This window comes from Colletotrichum jinshuiense, chromosome 3, assembly GCF_051148585.1.
Source record: "Colletotrichum jinshuiense chromosome 3, complete sequence".
In the NCBI taxonomy this organism is placed as follows: Eukaryota; Fungi; Ascomycota; class Sordariomycetes; order Glomerellales; family Glomerellaceae; genus Colletotrichum; species Colletotrichum jinshuiense.
The window spans coordinates 5,754,223-5,773,427 of NC_139310.1; the positions used below are offsets into that span (position 1 = coordinate 5,754,223).

General features: G+C 50.6%; 5 protein-coding genes across 5 annotated transcripts; 1 reads left to right on the forward strand and 4 right to left on the reverse strand.

The window, feature by feature from the left end:
* Positions 1-5,826: 5,826 nt before the first annotated feature.
* EsH8_III_001513 (uncharacterized protein) lies at positions 5,827-6,651 on the reverse strand (the record flags this gene model as incomplete). The annotated part of the gene is made up of 1 exon (XM_083263238.1): positions 5,827-6,651. One exon carries the CDS (start codon positions 6,649-6,651, stop codon positions 5,827-5,829), a length of 825 nt encoding a protein of 274 aa, XP_083123725.1.
* Positions 6,652-8,341: 1,690 nt separating this feature from the next.
* EsH8_III_001514 (uncharacterized protein) lies at positions 8,342-10,257 on the reverse strand (the record flags this gene model as incomplete). Its single annotated transcript, XM_083263239.1, has 5 exons — positions 8,342-8,905; positions 8,960-9,555; positions 9,612-9,653; positions 9,717-10,026; positions 10,123-10,257. The coding sequence occupies 5 exons, from the start codon at positions 10,255-10,257 to the stop codon at positions 8,342-8,344; spliced, it is 1,647 nt and encodes a 548-aa protein (XP_083123726.1).
* A 656-nt stretch (positions 10,258-10,913) lies between these two features.
* Positions 10,914-12,461, reverse strand: EsH8_III_001515 (tyrosinase family protein; the record flags this gene model as incomplete). The annotated part of the gene is made up of 6 exons (XM_083263240.1): positions 10,914-11,182; positions 11,250-11,297; positions 11,365-11,794; positions 11,851-11,937; positions 11,992-12,154; positions 12,229-12,461. 6 exons carry the CDS (start codon positions 12,459-12,461, stop codon positions 10,914-10,916), a joined length of 1,230 nt encoding a protein of 409 aa, XP_083123727.1.
* Positions 12,462-14,012: 1,551 nt separating this feature from the next.
* Positions 14,013-14,810, forward strand: EsH8_III_001516 (uncharacterized protein; the record flags this gene model as incomplete). Its single annotated transcript, XM_083263241.1, has 2 exons — positions 14,013-14,051; positions 14,109-14,810. 2 exons carry the CDS (start codon positions 14,013-14,015, stop codon positions 14,808-14,810), a joined length of 741 nt encoding a protein of 246 aa, XP_083123728.1.
* Positions 14,811-17,024: 2,214 nt separating this feature from the next.
* EsH8_III_001517 (glycoside hydrolase superfamily) lies at positions 17,025-18,896 on the reverse strand (the record flags this gene model as incomplete). The annotated part of the gene is made up of 1 exon (XM_083263242.1): positions 17,025-18,896. The coding sequence occupies one exon, from the start codon at positions 18,894-18,896 to the stop codon at positions 17,025-17,027; it is 1,872 nt and encodes a 623-aa protein (XP_083123729.1).
* Positions 18,897-19,205: the final 309 nt, after the last annotated feature.

A 19,205-nucleotide genomic window follows, 5' to 3' on the forward strand; every position in this document is an offset into this window, starting at 1 on the left:
TACTGTCCTTCTTCATGCGTTACGTTGGCTTCGGCAACTTGTCCAATAAGACAAGGAATGGCAAGGCAAATTAATGCAGCCGAAGAAGGTGATTGCTATGGTAAGCTAAGAGACCACGGAAGCGAAGAACGGAATGGTCCCTCTCTGTCACTCTTCTTCCCCATCCCATCCGTCCCATCGTCCATGAGGTGCTCAAAGGTAGAAGGTACATGCCATGCCATGCCATGCCAGTCGTACCGTATCGTACGGGGTACGAGTACCCCGTCTCATCTCATTCCTTCTCACCTGACCAATTCCTTGCCCATCTCTCGGCCTCTCTGCCATACCAACCTACCTAACCTAACTAAACCTAACCAACCAACTAACCTTGGCCTGCCTCAATTGCTCCATCAGTCATGCCGCAGCAGCAGCTGCAGCACTTCACCGTTTCTTCCGTGTCCTTGGGAGGGCTGCGTTGGAACGTACCACGCGAGATACTCGGGGTTGTGAGGGGCCGCCCCTGGAGATCCAGCATTGGCGTTGGACTAATCTAATTACTGGGCTTCGCTTCGAGTCGCGCCGTCGCTGCTCGCAGCAGCAGCACGTGTGGCGGATCTTCGGGTGACACGATGGCTACGGGCATCGCAGCGAGGTCCGACTATTTCGGCCGGGCCACCCGCGATGGCCCTTCCAGCGGTCAGTGAGAAGTGAGGTCGGGGCTACCCGTCGCTTTCGCAATCCCGCCCCGTGGCGGTTCGGTACACGTCATAGATAGAGTGTGGATGGGGTTCCCGAAGAAAGAAAGAAAAAAAACTACCGAAAAAAAAAACCCCGGTGCTATTGCGCCAGGGGGCCATTTGCTTTGTTCTAGACAAGACGATGGCCGTTGCCTCAATTGGCACCATGATCACCTCCCCCGGCCGGGCCAATTCTCGACGCCGCTAACGAGGTCATTCCTGTGACCGCCAGGCTCGCTTGACGAAGCTGGGATCGGGGGCTCATCGGCGCCGGCCCTACGAGAAACCCCGCCATATGCCCCTCGCTGGGAGGGGGAGGGGGGAGGGGAGGTACGTGAAGACTCACGAACCTCTAACAAGCCGGCGGCAACAGGCCACAGGCACAGGGTACACGAAGCTTCTGGCGACTTCGAGAATGCGAAATGGCCCAGGCTGGAACCAACCCCCCCTCCCCATGTGTCCCCCCATGTGAGACCCTGAACGGGAATGCCCTCTTGGCCTCACCAGAAGGAGACTAAGACACGCCAGTGGCGAATCACCTTCATTTGGCCCCCACCAGCTTGAGGCTGATTCCTTCACCATCGCAATGTGAATGAATGTAATGTGCTGATTGTCTGGCACAGGACAGTCGCTTTATCGCTGCGGCCATGAAAAGCTACAACAAGTGGGCCGGACGTGGCCCGCCAAATGCCTGGCGATCTCCTCATCGAGATGCTGCATCAGGGATCGCGGCTGTTCTGGCAAAATTCCTCGCCCACGCCCCATCCCGTCCTTGGAGTGACATATCGGTGAATCATGTTTCAAAGCCGCACCCCGTTACACCGTGATTTCCCGTGCGCCTTGCAGAACGCACACCGGGCACCCTTGAAATCCATCCAGAATCGCCTCCGGTCGAGTCTGGCAAGTTCCTCGAGAGCTAGGCAAGTCAGCTTGGGTCTCTACGACGGACGAGGTCTTTTGCCCCGCCGTCAATTGTCATACACGCCCCCTGGAATCTGGCGGGGGAGTCCGGCACGGCGACCGCCAGCGACGCGGATGGCGGACGCCTGCGCCCAGGTTTCACACGACACCTCTGCCCTTGCTCCTTGGCTTTTCCCGCACAGGGGGGTCAGCAGGAGCTAAACCTATCCTGGTGTGGGATGGCTTGGATGGTGCTGAGAAGAGAGGCGAATCACGTTTCCCAACGATTCGGAGACCCTCCGGTGGTCCCATAAGATCGGATAGGTCAGAGGTCCGACATTTTTGAGATATTACGTTGGATGAGATGCAACCACTGGGGCGGAGTGACAGGCAGACAACCAGGTGGAGGATTGCGGCTTGCGTGCAGCGGCCGGAGCACGAAACAGGGCCAAATGTCATCCCCGGTCATCCCCCCTTACCCTGGTTCAATCTCCCTGGAGATGTTCCTCCGCCCGTGGCTCGCTCTTCACGTCATCACCATGGGTGCCCAAAATCTCATGGCAACACTTCGGCATACCGCTGTCGACGCCCAACGAGATTGAGTTTTTTTGCCATCCCAGCTCACCCTCCCGTCTTGACTCTCGACTCGGGTGAACCCTGACGGCCCAGGATGTCTGTGCGGGACAGCCTCGAGTCGTGCGAAAGCCACTTCCGCAGCGAGTCCCGTTCCGCTTCCAGCGTCCTGCTATCGAGATGTGCCTGCCGCGGCCGTTGGTGGTTGGCAAAGCGGGAGACAGCTTCCGCGGCGAACTCCGCCCACGGAAGGCCGATGCGCCGTCCGCCCGCCCATTGATGCGATCCTCTGGTTTCCTGTGCCGTCGCTCGCCTCTGGGCTGCGACCATTCGATTCACAACGTTTGCGGGCAGAAGAGTAGCAGTTATTGAACGCCAATCCTTGGCGTCAGGCACGGAGCGTTTGGCGTTTGCTGCACAGTACGACACCGCGCGCCGTCTTCTTCTTGGAAATATCCATGTCAAGTTTTTTGGGTTCGCGTCGCGGCAAGTCCCCCCGCCCAATGGCCCGATAGCCAATCGCCGACGCCTTTTGGACCAAGTGGCATGTGAGCCGGAGTTGGCTCCGTGCCAACAGCTCATACGTATCACCTGCGGAAGCCGATTGCTAAGTTTGGACGACTTTTAAGGGTCCGGCGTGCTTTGCAAGTCTGTTTCCGACAACCAGCGACGATCATCTCCAACTCGAGGAAAGCCAGACACGGACATGGGCAGCTTGTGATGGTCTGTGGCTGCAGAATGTGGATGGGGCCAGCTCCACCCTTGCGAATTCCTCTGCGGCCATGCTGGCGGCTTTCTCGAGGATTCTATGTTTTGAGGGCATTCAGACTAGGCCCCATGCCGGTACGCGACGTCCCACCCACTCTCCCGATGGTTTGCGATGACGTAGCGGGGTATTGGGATCGCTACGTCAAAAGTCTTGGTTTGACCCCTGCGATCACGCACCATCTCGAACAGTGCCTTCGTACACGCGCAGAACCTCCGTTTCGTGTGAAGGCATGGTTCGGAAACCACCCACGGGATTCGCGAAGATTCGAGCTCTTTTGGAGACCCGGTGGGGCACCCGGGTTTTGGGCCAATAACGCGCGGGGGAGCCGCCGGGTACCCAAAGATGCAGATGCCCGTGTGGTTCGCCGCCCGACCTCAGCTGTTTATGCTTGTCAAGGGATGAGGGGTCGTGAGTTTGTTTCGACGTCGTGCCGGCGATGTGGAATGTTCGTTGCAAGGCCTTTCGCGCGTGCGCCCCTCCCCCGCCCCCGCCCTCCGGCCATCTCGAAAACCCCGGCGATCCAGGTCGGCTAGTGTGTGCCGCATTGAACCCCGTATCCATATCCTCCTTGCTTAGCCTTTCAACCCGCAGCGTTGGGAGTCGTATGAGTTCGCCACGCACACGCGCTTTGCGGGTCGAACGATTCATTTGTGCACTGGATAGCCTGCTACCCGCCGGGGGAGGTGGGCTACAAACACGCATGTAGAGCAGATGCTGGGTCGAGTGAGTCTTCAAGTCGACCTCGGCTCGGCTACACCTGCCCCCCTCTTGACGTCCCATGTGTCTTCTACGGGTCCTTGTCTAGCCAAGGTGATATCGGGGTGATGTTCGTGATCGCTGGGGCACGGCCTGTGGACAGTCTTCCGATAGGAACAGCGACGTTGACAAGTGAACACCATGGAACCACATCGTGTGACTCAAAACACGTCACTACACTAGTGACAGATTTCATCTCAATAGCCACGTGTTGAACCTGCTAGCCTTACATTGAGATGTAGTATCACGGCCCACCGCCACATGGCAAGGCAACGCTACCCGGGCGGCCTGCATGCATGCGTGTTCCAGGCCCGAGTAGAACCTCCCAACCCCCGAGACTAGCCGTTTCCTCATCATGTGTAGACGTGTTGCGTACCTTTCACCCCGGGTGCTGCTGAGAGTCTCGAAACTACTCTTCTGGGCAAGGACATGGGCCTTTGACCCCGTCGCCGCCGTCGTCATCGGTGCCTCGCTGGGAACAAGTATTTGATACGGGCCCGTTCGTGTCAGGCAGGCATCGCAGTGGCCCGGGAAGAGGCGGGTCGTGATGTAGTTCGTTTGCCTCCTCTGGCAGAGGCGGCGCGGTGGCGGCGCGTATTTGCAGCCCATCCGCCACGCGGACTCAATGGTGTTGCAGTCGTGGCACTTGATGATGTGGACTGTACACATGTTCTTTTTCTTAGGTGGGCGCAGTAGTAATGTTTAGTGTATGGAGCCAAGGTGGGCTTCTGATAAAGAGGTTTGGCGATTGTGGTTAGTTGGCAGGCTCTGTTGTTTAAGTGGGTTGATTGGGGTTGTTGTTCTTTCCACGTCTGTCTACGTCTTTGAACGGCGCAGTCGACGCCCCATTTTGAGGAGATAGTTGGCCACATGGGTATGGTTCGGTCTGCAGTGAATCGCGGTTGTAATGTGAGTCAACGGGTTTCTTTCCCACAGTGAAGCGTCGCTGAGGTGAACGGTCCAAGGTGAATCAACTGCAGCCGATCCGGGTGAGTCTGCTTAGATAGGCTGCTCTCTACTTGCCTGACGTCTTTCTGTTCTTTCTGTTCGGGCTTTCTTGACTGTTGCCATTCTACATTGGTGTATCTCTGCATGTATGCATATGTCGTTCAGTATATGAATATTCAACGGAGAATATGTCACAAACATCGGTGTGAGCCAACTTTAATGACAGCCTCAACTATAATTGAGACCAAATTATTCCCAGATTGGATTTCCTTTGTCAAAATCTTGGGCCCGACACTTGCCGGGAGGAGAGTGCTATTGAATGTGGACTTTCTGTATGGTACCATCCATGGGGTTGCAGTTGACCATGACTGGAACGGTATTTCCTTCAACAAGTCAGAAAATAAACATCTTACCGCCTAACATAATTCTGGTTGAAGGGAAAGAGTAGTTATTTCCGTATACTTGCTACTTGTGCATCTGTTGGATTATTCAGTCAGAACATGGGCAGGCGGTCAAGCAACGGGAAGCGGCAGCGGCAGCCGGGCTCGGGGGTTATACCTCTGGGCTGCCGACGGCGATATCTTCAACTGCTGCTTCCGCTGCCTACTTTTCTCTTTTCTCTTCTACACACACAACAGATCACAGCTTTACGAATGAAGAGACTATTTGGAGAGCTACCCACTCGTACGGGTATTCTCTGATATCAACAGCATCACGTAATCCTTTATGAGACAAGACTCAAAACAGATGTAGTAATACTACAGCGCTTTTTTGAAACTCAAGACACGGCGTAGAATCTCTACAAGTCCCGGGTGAGAACTGTTGACCAAACTAGAGCCTGGCGTTGGGTTATGTACGGTGGCCGATAGAAACTTTGGCGTTTAGATAGGTGAGGTCTCCTACGATCGTCATGAGCAGACGAGGGGTTTGTCATATCCCCAGTATAGATGAGAAGAAATATTTAAGATCTCTAATGCAACGTCTTCGAAACGAGTTGACTTTGGCGGATCGATCATGTGCTATAGACAGATCAAGGATGGGTCCATTTGTGAGTTATAGTTCTCAAATTTGAAAGCATTACTAAACACAGATATCGAACATCCCCGGCTTGCATTTTTGTAAAAATTGAACAGCGTATAATAATTTTTCACGCGCTTTATGTCCTCAAAGCCCAAAGGGTAGGTTGATCGGAAGTCCGCCGCCGCCAAAAGGCAAATTGACCGGTAGCCTACCCCCATTGTTGTTCCTACCACCGAACGGGAACCCTGTGCTGACGAAGGGTGTCCCAAAATTGACGTTGGGACCGCCGCGCGAATCGGCGTTCCAGGACCAAGAACGTCCCCCATCGCCGCCCACGTCAATGTTGATGTTTACGCGCCTATAGGTTCCGTCCTGCTGTCCCTGCTGCCCCTGCTTTTGCTGTTGCTGCTGCTGGTCGTTCTGCTGATCCCTTCTGAAGTTGGACTGCCTCTGATTTGATCTCGTCTCCCGGCGCTGCTCTCTGTTACGCGGTCTCTGTGTCTCGGGGCGAGGCTGGGGGCGTCTCGGCACTTCCTCGTCAAACGAGTCGTTTCCATCGTCTTCCGCGGGCTGCTGGTATTGGCGCCTCTGCTGCTGTTCCTGCCGCGGCGGCGGCGGCGGCGCTTCCCTGGGTGTTCTGATGTCGCCGTACATTCCGTATATGCTATCCTCCCAGTTTTGGCGCTGCGCTGGCCTATCCTGCTGCCGACGCGGAGGGGGTGATCGTGGAGGATCGCGCTGGCCGATGCTCTCTCCGCTATACCGAGAGCTGTCCTCAGTCCTGCCGGTGCTGTATCTGGAGTTGCTCCGGTCAAAGTTGTTACTGTATGAGCTCGTGTATGGCTGGTTTTCCTGGGGCGTGCTTGTTTGTCGGACAAGGGCGTTGGACGGAGGGAAGGGAGACTGCCCTGGGCGGGGGTTGCTAGAGTTACCTGGCCCGCCGCTGTTGGTATTCGGCTTGTTACTCATTGCGATGGGTTATCAATTGTATGAAATTTTATTGTAATAGAGAGCTTTGTTCTAGTTCGAGTTTCGTGAGAAGCAATAACAGGATGAAATGCGTTTTATCACTTTATATGTTGGTCGCAGGGCCTAGGCCACAGTCGGCGGTCGAGTTGTGATGGCGCCATCATTCTGAGAAGTGACATGAAATGCGTTTCAAAACCGTTAATGGGGTCATAAGGGAGCTTGATATTTCCCAGTTGGATGGTTCGAGGCCTTACGACCTTGTTACCAAACACGTTTTAGGTTTGCCTTGGTGATTGGGAAGGTCGCAACATCAGACCACACTACCCAAATCCCGGCATGATCCTCACCGACCACAATTGGCTTCGCTTGCGGCAACCGAACCTGTGTAGCCTCGATGAGACAATATAATCCGAGCCGCACGGAAGTTTTGATATGATCGGATTAAGGGTTCACGTTCTCAGAGCAAAAGATCATCGTGCGTCTAAAGACCCCGGCCGCCCGACATCAGCCCATCCCAGTATCATGATCCCTGTCCGAGTCAAAGCGAACCATGCAACGAACGATTCCATTGCTTCACCATTCCAGAACGGTCGCTATGATTGCAAACATATCCTATGAAAAATGCCGTCCAAAATATTTACCCTCCGCCCTTGATCCGATTCCGTGATGCCCGTGATGCTACACCGCACTCTTCGTGCTGCAACCTGTGATTAAGAGGAAAACCAAATTCATGTTGCATGTAACCACTGGAAACAACAAGTGATATGCAAAACGCTTAGGTCTTATGTCCATTGAGCTTTTGTTCATTGGGGGTCAAACAAAACAAGATAATCATGATGTTGTTTGCTAAATACCGAAAGTATTGAATTAAGAGATATGCACAGGTCGCATGGGATGATTCAATGGAAATTGTAATTGTCGTTGAGTATGTTTTAGCTTTCAATTACTGATATATATTTCCAAGAAGTCTACAGCACATGTTTGGCTTTGGATGGAGCACCTGGATGCTTGTCACTTAAACCGGAACCTCAACAGCCTCTGGATCGCCCGTCAGGAAACTCACGATACACTACGCCACTCAAGTGAAATTGGCTCACTGAAATAAAGAGGTAATGACTTATAAGGACTGATAACAAGCGAAGTATTTTGTAGCAACTTCTAGGTTACCCTGAGCAGTGGTGTTCCAACAGTCTACCTCTCGCTAAATACTGACTTTGTCGAAAAACGAATTTTGAACCCACCTGCCTTGGTACTATGGTGCTAATAATACTAGCTTCTGACTCCGTTAATGAGGTGATGGCAATTCATCCTGCGACTCTACATGCAAATGCTAAATGCATTGCCAAATTAAGCTACTATCAACTTCAGCGCTCTGTTAGTAGAAAACAAATAGAACTATTGGATATCTGACCGTAATAACAATATACTCCCCTTTACAGTTAAAGTCGATTTTTCTTCTCAGGGCATCTGTGATGGAGTATCTGTGAGGTAAGAATATCTTCTTTAACAAATGACTACAAAGTGCTCGTTGAAGAGTAAACCATCCCGAAAAGCCAAGCGATACAGATGCAAGCTACGAAACCCCGGACCACAAAACGAATTACCTACCTCTCCACCCAGTCGACCATCGAGTTCGAGTTTGGAAAATGTACTGGTAAATTGAATATATACTCTGAAATCAATAGGTTGACTAGCGGCTCCTGAATGTTCCCTTCTGCCAGTAATCACATCTGTGGTTGGCCAACCCGTCTACTGCCGTACCAACCCCCTCCTGTCCGAAAATAGCCAAATTTGCCTGTTCACTATAAACAGGAAAAGGCGCCAGTCCGCTTACTCCTTCTCCATTTGGGTCTCCTTTCATGGCAAAGTTGGTAAAGTAGCGCTGCATAGAGATAGCCAATTCTGCGTTCACGGCAGGATCCTCTTTAACAAAGAAAGTCCAAGCAAGATCCTGGCCATGGGACCCTGGCGGATATTCGAATCGGTAGTTGTAGGTCTGGTTAAGAAATGCGGTCCCCAGCCAGCGCGTGTTGCAGGAAAACGTCATCTCGTCAAACAGGAGGTTCGCGCGGCCGAACTGAGTTGTGTAGCCGAAGGTCCCGTCCAGGACGTTCGGGTACAGCTGCGACAAGATCAGATCTCGCTCTGAAGCAGGCATGGGTTGGCTGGCATCGAAGTAGGACAGGAACTCTTCCTCCGTTTTGATTTCGGGCGTAAACATGCCCGATTCATTCTTGTTGTGACCAGCCATGACCTAATACCAATTAGCCGCCTTTGACAGGACCCGGAGAGACCATTCTGAACTTACTTTGACGTTCTGATAGAAATGTCCTTTCTCGAGCAAGACGCCAGGAAGATCCGAGGAGAACTCTCCATCGACTGTTGGAACGTAGGTGAAAGTGCCAAACAATGAGTTGAAAGACGCGGCCTGGTTGATTTGCATCAAAGCTGAGGAGTTTAACTGACGTAGGTCCTGAATGTTCTGAATTGGCTTTCCAGCGATCTTTGATGCCGCAGCAACAGTGGTCTCCCAACTCTCTGCTGAGAGATCCGTCATTGGAAGGGCAGGACTTTGAACGATCGCGGCGGCAAACGGAGCCTTCCCTTTCCCGCCAAATGCGGTAATCTGATGCACGATGCTGCCGGCTCCTGCAGACTCTCCGATGACTGTCACGCGGTTCCGGTCGCCACCGAAAAGATGAATATGTTTTTGAACCCATTCGAGCGCCGTTCTTTGGTCCCAGAAACCGGCGTTGCCGACCATATCAGTTCCGTTTCGGTTAAGGAATCCGAACATGCCGAGCCTGTAGTTGATCGAAATGAAGATGACACCTTCTTGGTTGTCGAGAGTAGAACGCTCAATGAGGCCAGCGGGGGTGTTGAAGGGGCTCTGATCTTTGTATCCTGATAACTGCAGCGTTAGATAAAAGCGATCCCAAGAGGAATGTTTGTTCACTAACCAATGGCATAGCCTCCTCCGTGGATCCAAAGCATAACAGCGGCTGCAGCAGGTCTAAGTCAGAATGAAAAGGTCATGCTAGAACCGAGTATTCGTTTTTACATACCACCCGAGCCAGACTTGCCCCTTTTTGCGAAGACCTTAGTGGGGACGTGAACGTCGAGGAAGAGGCAGTCCTCATTCAATCTTTTATCGCTCAGGATGATGTTTGCCAACGTCTCTACTGGCAGGCCAGCATTCGCAGCTTGGGGCTCGAGTAGCCAGCGAGGGAAGGCCTGCGGGCATTGGCGTTCAACGCTGCCATCGTTCAAAGTTCGGTTGATTTGTTGAGGAGGAATCGAGGGTCTCCAACGCAACTCTCCCACTGGAGCCTCGCCATAGCGAATGTTTTTGAAGCTGTAGAAGTTGTAGGTTGACTGTATTTCGGTCATTAATTACGATATGAACATTTAAGGACGAGGAAAACATTGAATGCGGGAGTCAGGTTGTCGATGAACACTTCAAAAACATACATTAAGGCTCCCCTGGTGAACAGCATACCCCAAATCAACGATTGTAGTGTTACTGCTTTCGGCGCGTAGGCCATATGCTACAACGCCCTGTATCGCGAGCGATGCGCTGATGCCTGCGAGGGGTAGAACCTTCATTGCTATGAGAACAATGAGTGGGTGTTCAGCAAGATGCGCTTTGGAAGAAACATAATTTGTAGGTGTTTAACTGCTTTTATAAATGTGACTTGAAAACGTCAGCTGAAGGAGCGTATGCAACCTAATCAATTTAAAGAATCCGAATCCGAGCCCGAGGTCTAATGATTCAAATGCCGGCAAGGGAACCTCTTGGCGTTATCCTTGCTTGCGATCGTTAAATTGGAAGGGGCTGAGTTCCAGCACTACCGCTTTATGTAAGCAGGAGGGCCATACGGCGCCCAGATTTGGGTCCATCATTCTATTATTCATTCGCAAAAACACAATACCTTAACAGTCAGTCACAGCGGTCCGTTTGTAGATGACCGGCTATTCAATCAGACCAGAAGGCCTCTTAAATCTAATCATTCGCTAATTTATTGCAATAAAAGAGGGCTCGTAATTAGACAGAATCCGCAGCCATACATACAAGAAGTTGGGGTAGGCTCAGGGCTTCACAAAGCCAATATCAAACCAAAGTTGGCGGGCTCTGGTACGTCTCAAAATTACGACAAGTCCGATAATCCAATTATGTGTTAGTAGTATTAGAGTGAAATTAAACGCCTATGTCGGGCTCTTAAGTTTATACATGTAGTATGAAACGTCTCAATTGTCTCTACTCAGAGGTACACGTAGCAGAACGGACCCGCGACGGTGCTCATGGCGTCTCCGATCTTGAGAGGATTCCCACCAACCCAACCGTACTCCAAGTAGTCTTCCATGGTCGTGTTTGCAGAAGGAGGCTCGTTTAAAAACGTGCTGGTTCCACTAAGGGCAGTCTCGCCATATTGACGCTCCTGAGGGGAAAGCATTTGCCACATCCACCATACTCTATCAATCATCGCGTGGTGAAAATAAAATGCTGGATCGCCTGGTGAAGTGAAAACATCTATTAAAGAGAACATTTAGTTTCTACATGCATTAATGTAGCGGAATCATTCATGGTGTTTTCTTACCTCTTCCTGGATCTCCTCCAAGAGCGTAATGGCCGCCTCCATGAATTCCTGGCACCAAATTCGGTAAGTATCCAACATGTAATCATTGACTCTCTTGAACTTGATAGAAACCTACCAATGCTGCCACCACCCGGGACACCTTGCATTTGCATTTGAAAATCGTACACATTCTGAGGTTGAAGGATATTAGACAGTACGGCAGTAATGTTGGAGTAGGCACGGTTGATCTCTGTTGTCAAGTCGCGTTTGAGGCAGCGAGGGTTGTAGGCCAGTGGGCCTTCAGGATTAGATGCAGAGACGCCCCCAGGCAAGTCAAGAGCAACGGGACCCAGATTGACAGTCATGTTCTTGAAGGGTCCAGAAATAACACACCCGCCGCCGGTGCCGATGGGCAGTTCGATGGGAGGGAGGTCATTTTGGCCTGTAAGACGAATCGGTTCTCGGTCAGGAATAAACTCACCATTACCGGACATGGAAGTTTCGCTTCCATCAAAGATAGGGGACTTCTCCATGCCGGTAATAGCTGTCGTCGGCCAGTCCCAATACTGAGATTAAAGTTGGTCAAATAAGAATACAAAAAGGAGGTCAGGAGTGTGCTCACCGGCTGGGTGCCCTTGAATCCGCACTCGTTGCGCAGAGCCTCTTCGTACTGCCAAACGAAATACCGGTGCCACGACAAGAAGTTTGCCTGTCTAAGTTAGCCAAGTCTCTGAAATTAGTCTAGAATGAAGTGTAGGATTACAGTGTAGTGGATGGTCAAAGTCTGGTTGATGTGAGTTGCCACAAAGTCATCGAACCTAGTCTTCGCACCAGGTGCCTCCGAAGCGGGTGTACGGGGTGGCTTAGACTGAAGACATTTGACTGCCTTGATGTAATCGAGCTTCTCATTTGTGCTCAGAGTGCCCCTGCGTAAAGGATTAGCCGTGCCAGTGAACAGGCATGCAGGCAAAAACCTGAGACTGGTGGTGTGATGGCCTACCATTCCCTGCGGACTCGGATATTGTACCAGGCACAAGAGCTGCCTCGTTTCTGGATCTCACCACTTTCGACTTGCGACTTGGTTTCATCGTAAGCAGATTGGGAGAGATCGGCAAGCCGCTGGAAACTCTCGGCATTACTCGAGTCCACACCGATCTCGGCCGATCGGGAGACAGGGCTGGTAAGCGCCAGCGATGCCTGTAGGGCAAGTACACCCAGACTCAAAGACCGCATGTCGGCAATTGACAGAGAATCAACTAATGTTGACAATCAAGAAGTGCTGGGGCCAGCTGATGATGCAGGAGGTGGTAAGAGATAAGCTGGAGAAGGAGGGAAAAGAAACACCGAAATGAATATGTCCCCTGATGAATATATAAGCGATCCCACAGAATTGCACACGATGATCAAGCTAATGCGGCCAAGAAAGCACCTGGCGCCGAATCAATGGGTCATTGACCACATTGTTTATTCTTTCAAATGCAGCGGTGGGGTTCTCTTACCATAAACCATGCAATCAGCAGGTACCATTGCAGGCATGAAGCGCCGCCACCCAACAGCGCAAAAATCTTTGACAACGCAGTCATCACAAGGTTGAACAGCCCTTGCTCACAGGGATCGGGGCGCCGGACCTTTAAAGATGCTTGTTGGATGTTACATGGGACGGCAAGTAGGACCAGTCGGTGAACGGATGGGCAAGGCACCTCTTCCCCTTTCGGGTGTGCATCCGAAGAGGCCCGGTTGTGCCAATTTTATGGAGCCTCGGTTGTAGCAGAGCCAACAAACAAACACTGAACGAACAACACAAACCAACACTCAAGTAGGGATATCGTCCCAGAGGAAATCGTGTCAAAACGATTACTCGACCCAACCTCATTGGTTTTTCGTTGATTGCTCAGCATTTATCTACAACGATCGATAGAGACAATTTCCAATTCCAACCTTGCTACAACAATCTTGCGCCTCATTTCGACAACGTTGGACCAGTGGTAGCAAAAGTGCTAGGAAGGTACACCGGTGCATATATCCGGAAGTTATTTCGCAGAATTCCCAGGATGAAGACTTAGACAAAAAGAAATACTGGACCATCACCAATCCTGGGTGTTTTATACGGTTAACTGACCTAACCTTCGCCCCTGAAAGGTGGTTCGACTCAGCCAACGTAAGATTGGTTGTATGTCTCCAGTTGAAATGTAGGGTACAGCCAGGTCGTATCACAGCTGCATTTCTTTGAATTTCCCCGGCTTCTCGTCGAATTTTTTGGTAAACACGGGTTCAATTCGATTTTTTGCCTTCTTTAGCTTCAGTTCACATCCTCCTTGTCCAAATGTCAGAAGAGAATGATGGCCCGAAGATATTGGTGGTGACGCTTCCAATGACGCTTTCGGTCCTTATAGTTGTATCTGCTGGCATCTACGTTCGAGCTTGTGTTATCCACAGCTTTGGAGTTGATGTTTGCTTGACCCCTTCCCTTTCGTCCATGTTACTGATTTCGTTATGCATAGCCTGACTTAGAGACGAACGCTTAATTTCAGGACGTCTCCATGACATTAGTAACGAGACTCTCTTTAGCAGGCGAAATTTTCATAGTTACAGGTGTTCATTATGGAGCAGGGCGCCATGCAGAAGACATAGCTTGTCATATCTTTGAATGGGAGTGAAGCTCAATTTCATCTCACAAATACTCTACCTAAGGTACTTGGTATAGGCACTGTCAAGCTCGCGGTCGGCTCTTCACTTCTTCGAATTGCATCCAAAAGAGTATACAAGCATGTCATCAGATCCGTTATGGCCTTTATGGCGTTTTATATTGTTGTTTGCTTTACTGTAAGTCTTTGTCTAATCCACGGACTGAGGTACCCGCTGATTGTTTACTGAGAGCAGAAATTGCTTGTCCAATGCTCCGACATCCGTTCCATGTGGGACAGAACTGTCAGCGCGATATGTTGGCCGATCGAGGCCCTTCAAGCACTCTTTTACACCAATGTCACCTTAAACATCCTCTCCGATCTCCTCTTCGCAATGATCCCAGTGCCAATGCTCTGGAGTCTTAAGGTCCACCGCCGAGCTCGCATCTCCCTTGTCGCCATTCTGGGGCTTGGTGTTTTTGCCTGTGCAGCTGCTTGCGTCAAGTCCATTTATATTGTCAATTACGACAAGTTTGTTGGCAATCTATGGGACTCTCGTAACATCGCCACCTGGACAACGGTTGAGATAAACATTGGCATCATTGCTGGTAATCTCCCCACGCTTCGGCCCATGTTCAAGCGTTTCTTAGGAAGCACGTACGGGAAAGGGACTAAGCCCCCATCGGCTGCCGAGTACTACGCTAACAGAGAACTCCACAGCGATGATTGGAAACCCTTGAAGAATAGCGAGGAGGCTTTCAATATTGCGGTTGTATATCATGAGCTCGACTTGGTAGCCGTAACGCAAATGACAGCTACAGACGACCTGAATCCATCGCGATATGATGTCGACGTCGAGCAAGCCGAGCGAAACGGTGGGGCTGGAATAACAAAGATAACGGTTACTAGAGTGACGTTCTCAAATGCGGGGGGTCTAGCGCAACTTGTAGATCAATGAAATATGTGTTTTTGGTATCATTACTTTGTAATTATTGGGAGATTTCGAACCAGATGTTGGGTGCATTTGCCTTCCGTTGCATGGCAACATTTATCAAATGTATTATGTGCTGTTCTATGTTTTTTTTCTCCTGTTTGACTAAAATATTTATGTCTTTGCTTGCTGCTGCGCTTGGCTCATTATGCCCCAAAAGCACGTCATCCGCGATTTCAGTAGCATCATCCTTCCCACAACTAGGTATTTATGATATCGCATATAGATACTCACAACGTGAGATCCCTACTTTCGGTCATAACAACCCGCTGTACTGTCCACCATGTCGTCTTCATCCAAAACTACTTCTCAGACTTGCACCAACTGCCGAGGGCGCCATATCAAGTGCGATGGTGGCACTCCCTTCTGCAGGCGATGCTTTCAATCGCAGCTTCACTGCCACTACACACCTTCTCGCCGTGGTAGAAGAACTCGGTCTGCCTTCTTGGATCAATACTCTGGAAGTATAGAAGCTGCATCTCTCGATGATCCTTTTAGGATTTGTGACTTCTACGAAGCGCCCACGACGCCAATGGTTCCTGATTTGAACACTCTGCCGACGGACGCTCTTCCTGACGGTGTCATCTCAGCTCTTTCGACAACTTTGAGGTTGGAAAACGAGATTCAATATGCTGGGACTCTTGAATCATTGTCCGGAGGCAGTGAGGCAACGGCAGCGTGGTGTGAATGGACCCACGTTTACTATTCGAGATTTCACAGGAGCCATCCGTTCCTACCACCAATGGAAACCTTGCTCCGGATGAAACCAGAATATCAATTACTCAAGGCCATGGAGCTCGCCGCCTCTCATTACTTGCCAGACTATTCTTCAGTCGATATGGGAATCTTCGGCTCCCTGGTAGATAATACTGAGGACTCCTTGCAAAAGGTCCAGACCCTACTATTGCTATCAATCCTGGGACATTCCGAAGGGGAATCACAGCTAGCCTACAGCTATTTAAAAGAAGCTGTCAAAGTAGCGACCGCAATTGGATTAGAAAATAGAGACTTCCAATTCGACGGAGGTTCCGAAGATGTCGTTTTGCGGGAGAGCGCGCGCCGGACGTGGTGGGAACTCCTCATCATTGATGGACTATTGGCCACTCTGCAGCTTGGAGGAACGCTCATTATAAGGAGAATTGATCCTCATATGTTACTACCTATTGACGAGGAGGAATACACAGATGATATGAGCGCCCTCTCTGCACATTCTATACAAGATCTTCAGCAACGATTCTTTGCCAACAAAGACGTAAACTTTTCATCATACGCATATCGAATAGACGCCGCCTTCATACTAAGAGATGTTACATCATTCGTCCGGCAAAAGGATCCTTCGACGAGAGAAATGTACGACGTACTAGACTCCCGCATAGTTTCGTGGTCTCTCTCGTTACCAACGAAAAAACAAGATCTCATCACTACCAACGGTAGCACCGATGAGATGATGTTCCAAGCGTACCTTATGGTGCATTGCTCGAGGATTTACCTCAACATGCCCCATGCTGGGCTTCTACCGCCAGTTAGCTTTACTCGAAATCTGATATGCGGATCTCACAACACCTACTCCAGCTTCTCACAAGGGAGGTTTTCTGCCGCGAAAGTCATCAAAGCTGCCGATGACGTTTCCGAACTCGCACGTCTTCCCTTGTCGCCTATTGAGCACACACCTTTTTTCACCTGTTTCCTGGTGTTAAGCTCCGTCGTCCATATTGGCGTCTGTGCATCACTAGAGAATACGTCCGCTGAGAAGCATCGACACTTCTTGTCGCTCAATGTGAGCGTTTTGAAAAAACTCGGCAGTATTTGGCAGTTGGCGACTCACTCCTCTGTTCATATAAAGAGAGCAGCACGAGAGATATTTGGTATTAGGGACAACGCATACGAGACAAATGGGCTATTGTTCATATAAATAGCATATGCATATGTAAGACATATATCTAAGAAGAAAGAGCCACACAAGTATACATCTTGTGGAAAGAGAACATGAGAATATCTACTGAAACAGTTGTAAGGTATTAAAATTGATGATCCCCTCATGAACCAACTTTATCAGTCTGTTATGGAAGCATTACGCCATATATGACTTTAAGACTGGTTGCCGTCTGTTTCATCAATGCATAACCTATGGCTTAAGGTACTTCTTTCGCTCATAGGGGAGCTCAAGTTAAACTCATCTATTTACTCGCTAGAATCCAATAGTTTGTACGCTAGTCCATGACCATACCTAAACACAGGGTCTTTCGTATCGAACGGAACATCTTCTCTGCTGTTCTGTACCGCAGAATTAGAAGATGGCAGATCAAAAGGAAGCTTCCCATTTGGCGCAGAGCCGTCAACTGCGAAAAGAACATCCAACAGTGCGTTCGGGTTGCTGCCATAGGTGGCGACGACCGCGGTCGCTTGTTCAAACAACTCAGGTACCGCTGCAGGACGATCTAGGTAGAGGTCCACAATGGTAACTGGTACGGTGGAAAATATGGTCGCTTGGCGCTGCTTTTCCTCGGAGGAGAATTCGAGGCTTCCAGCATGGTACTGCGCCTCAAAACCCTTGGTGCGAGGCTCCCATGGCGTAGCAAGACGCAGAATTGCGAGATCTGCATCAAACAGCTCTGTGGTTATGAGGAAGCCGAAACGGGTCTTGAGTAACTCGGGATCGATTCCTTCCACATAGATCTTCTTGCCCCGGACATCGTCGATGTTGAGAGGCAGAAGTCTATTATTGTTAACCAACAAAGTGATGCTAGCCCTCTGAGCCGCTTCACCCTCATTGACAAAGTCAGGATGTCCAACAATGCGCACCGCCTGCTCCGGGTCCACGTATGGATTATCGAACAAGCCCAGCTCAAACTTTTCTGCCAGAAGCTTCCCAGCAGACTCGTTGATTTTGTCACCAGAAACGAGATTCTTCTCCACCGCTTCGACTACCAGCTCTGGCAGCCACTCACCACCAAGCTGATCACATCCAGCGTTCAAAATCTTGGCCACCCTCTCTAGAGGACTAAGAGACTGCACACCCCACGCTCGGGCCGGAAGGAGCTCACCGCAGATCTCAGCGTCGCTGACCAAGCCCCAATTTGAGCAAACAATACCTTCGAAGCCCAGCTCGCCCTTGAGAAGATCCGTGACGATACCCTTGTGAAAGCCGAAGCCAACTTCCTCAGACAATCTTGGATCCTTGAGACCAACTGGCTTGCTGTAGTAAGGCATCATCTGTCGTGTACCCGCCTTGATTGCGTTTCGAAAGGGACCCAAGTGATACTCTAGGTTATCTCCAGGGTAAACCTGATCCTGCCCATACTCAAAATGTGAGTCTTCTCCATCCTTCTCCGGGCCGGCACCAGGGAAGTGCTTCGTCATGGTGCTGACGCTCTGGTGACTGAGCCTCCCAGTACCACCGGATAGGTGAGGCGCCTGAAAACCACGAATGTATGCTTCCGTAAGTTTGCCGGACAGTTCGGCACTCTCACCAAAGGTGGTATTTAGTCTTGCCCAGCGGTATTCTGTCGATAAGTCCGCCTGGGGACTCAATGCAAGCTTGAGTCCTAGAGCGAGGTACTCCTGACGAGCAATATCGGCAAAGCGTTCAACTAGCTTTTCGTCCCTCAGTGAAGCCAGGCCCAGCGTTTCGGGCCATTGGCTCAATGAGCCCGCGCGTGAACTTGTTCCGGCAGCTTCCGTGAAATGGCTTCGCGGGTCGGTTGACAGAGTAATTGGAATACCCAGCCTCGTCTCCTCCACCACTAGTCGTTGAACACGGTTGTACCACTCTGCGGTCTGTCTCACGTTCAAGACTGGTCCTAGAAGATTGAAGTGCCGGAGTTCCTTCTGTAAAAGCAGCTCTTTGGTGCCAGGTACTGAGTATTGGGGGGCCCCCTCCGATAGCTCTCCGTTTGGTCCGGGCCGGATCATACCGTGGAATAGCAATCCGGCCTTCTCTTGGAGAGTCATACGTTTGAGGAGGTCCTTTACTCTGGCGGAGACTGGTAGACTGGCATCCTTGTAAGGCGGCCTGGTGGAGGCACCGTCTACCGGTTGAATAACTGTGCTCATTTTGGTTGTAAAGAAAGGAACATTTGGAAAGAAATAATGGAAGACCTTGAAAAAGTCACAATAAATGGACAACACAGCTTATAATCCGAGTAACAAAAAATTAAAAAAGTACGCGTGTGTCACAGGTCATCTTACAACGATCCGACGGAGGTCATTATCCTTTCGGTGGCGCAATCGAACTCCGCAAGCACGAGGTGGGCAGTTCGGCGACTTTGTGGGTCGATGGAACTTATATCTGAGCGCGTAATAATCGGATGCGTCAGTGGACTACTGTATCGATCGAAACGGGCACCATGTACAGCTTTAAAA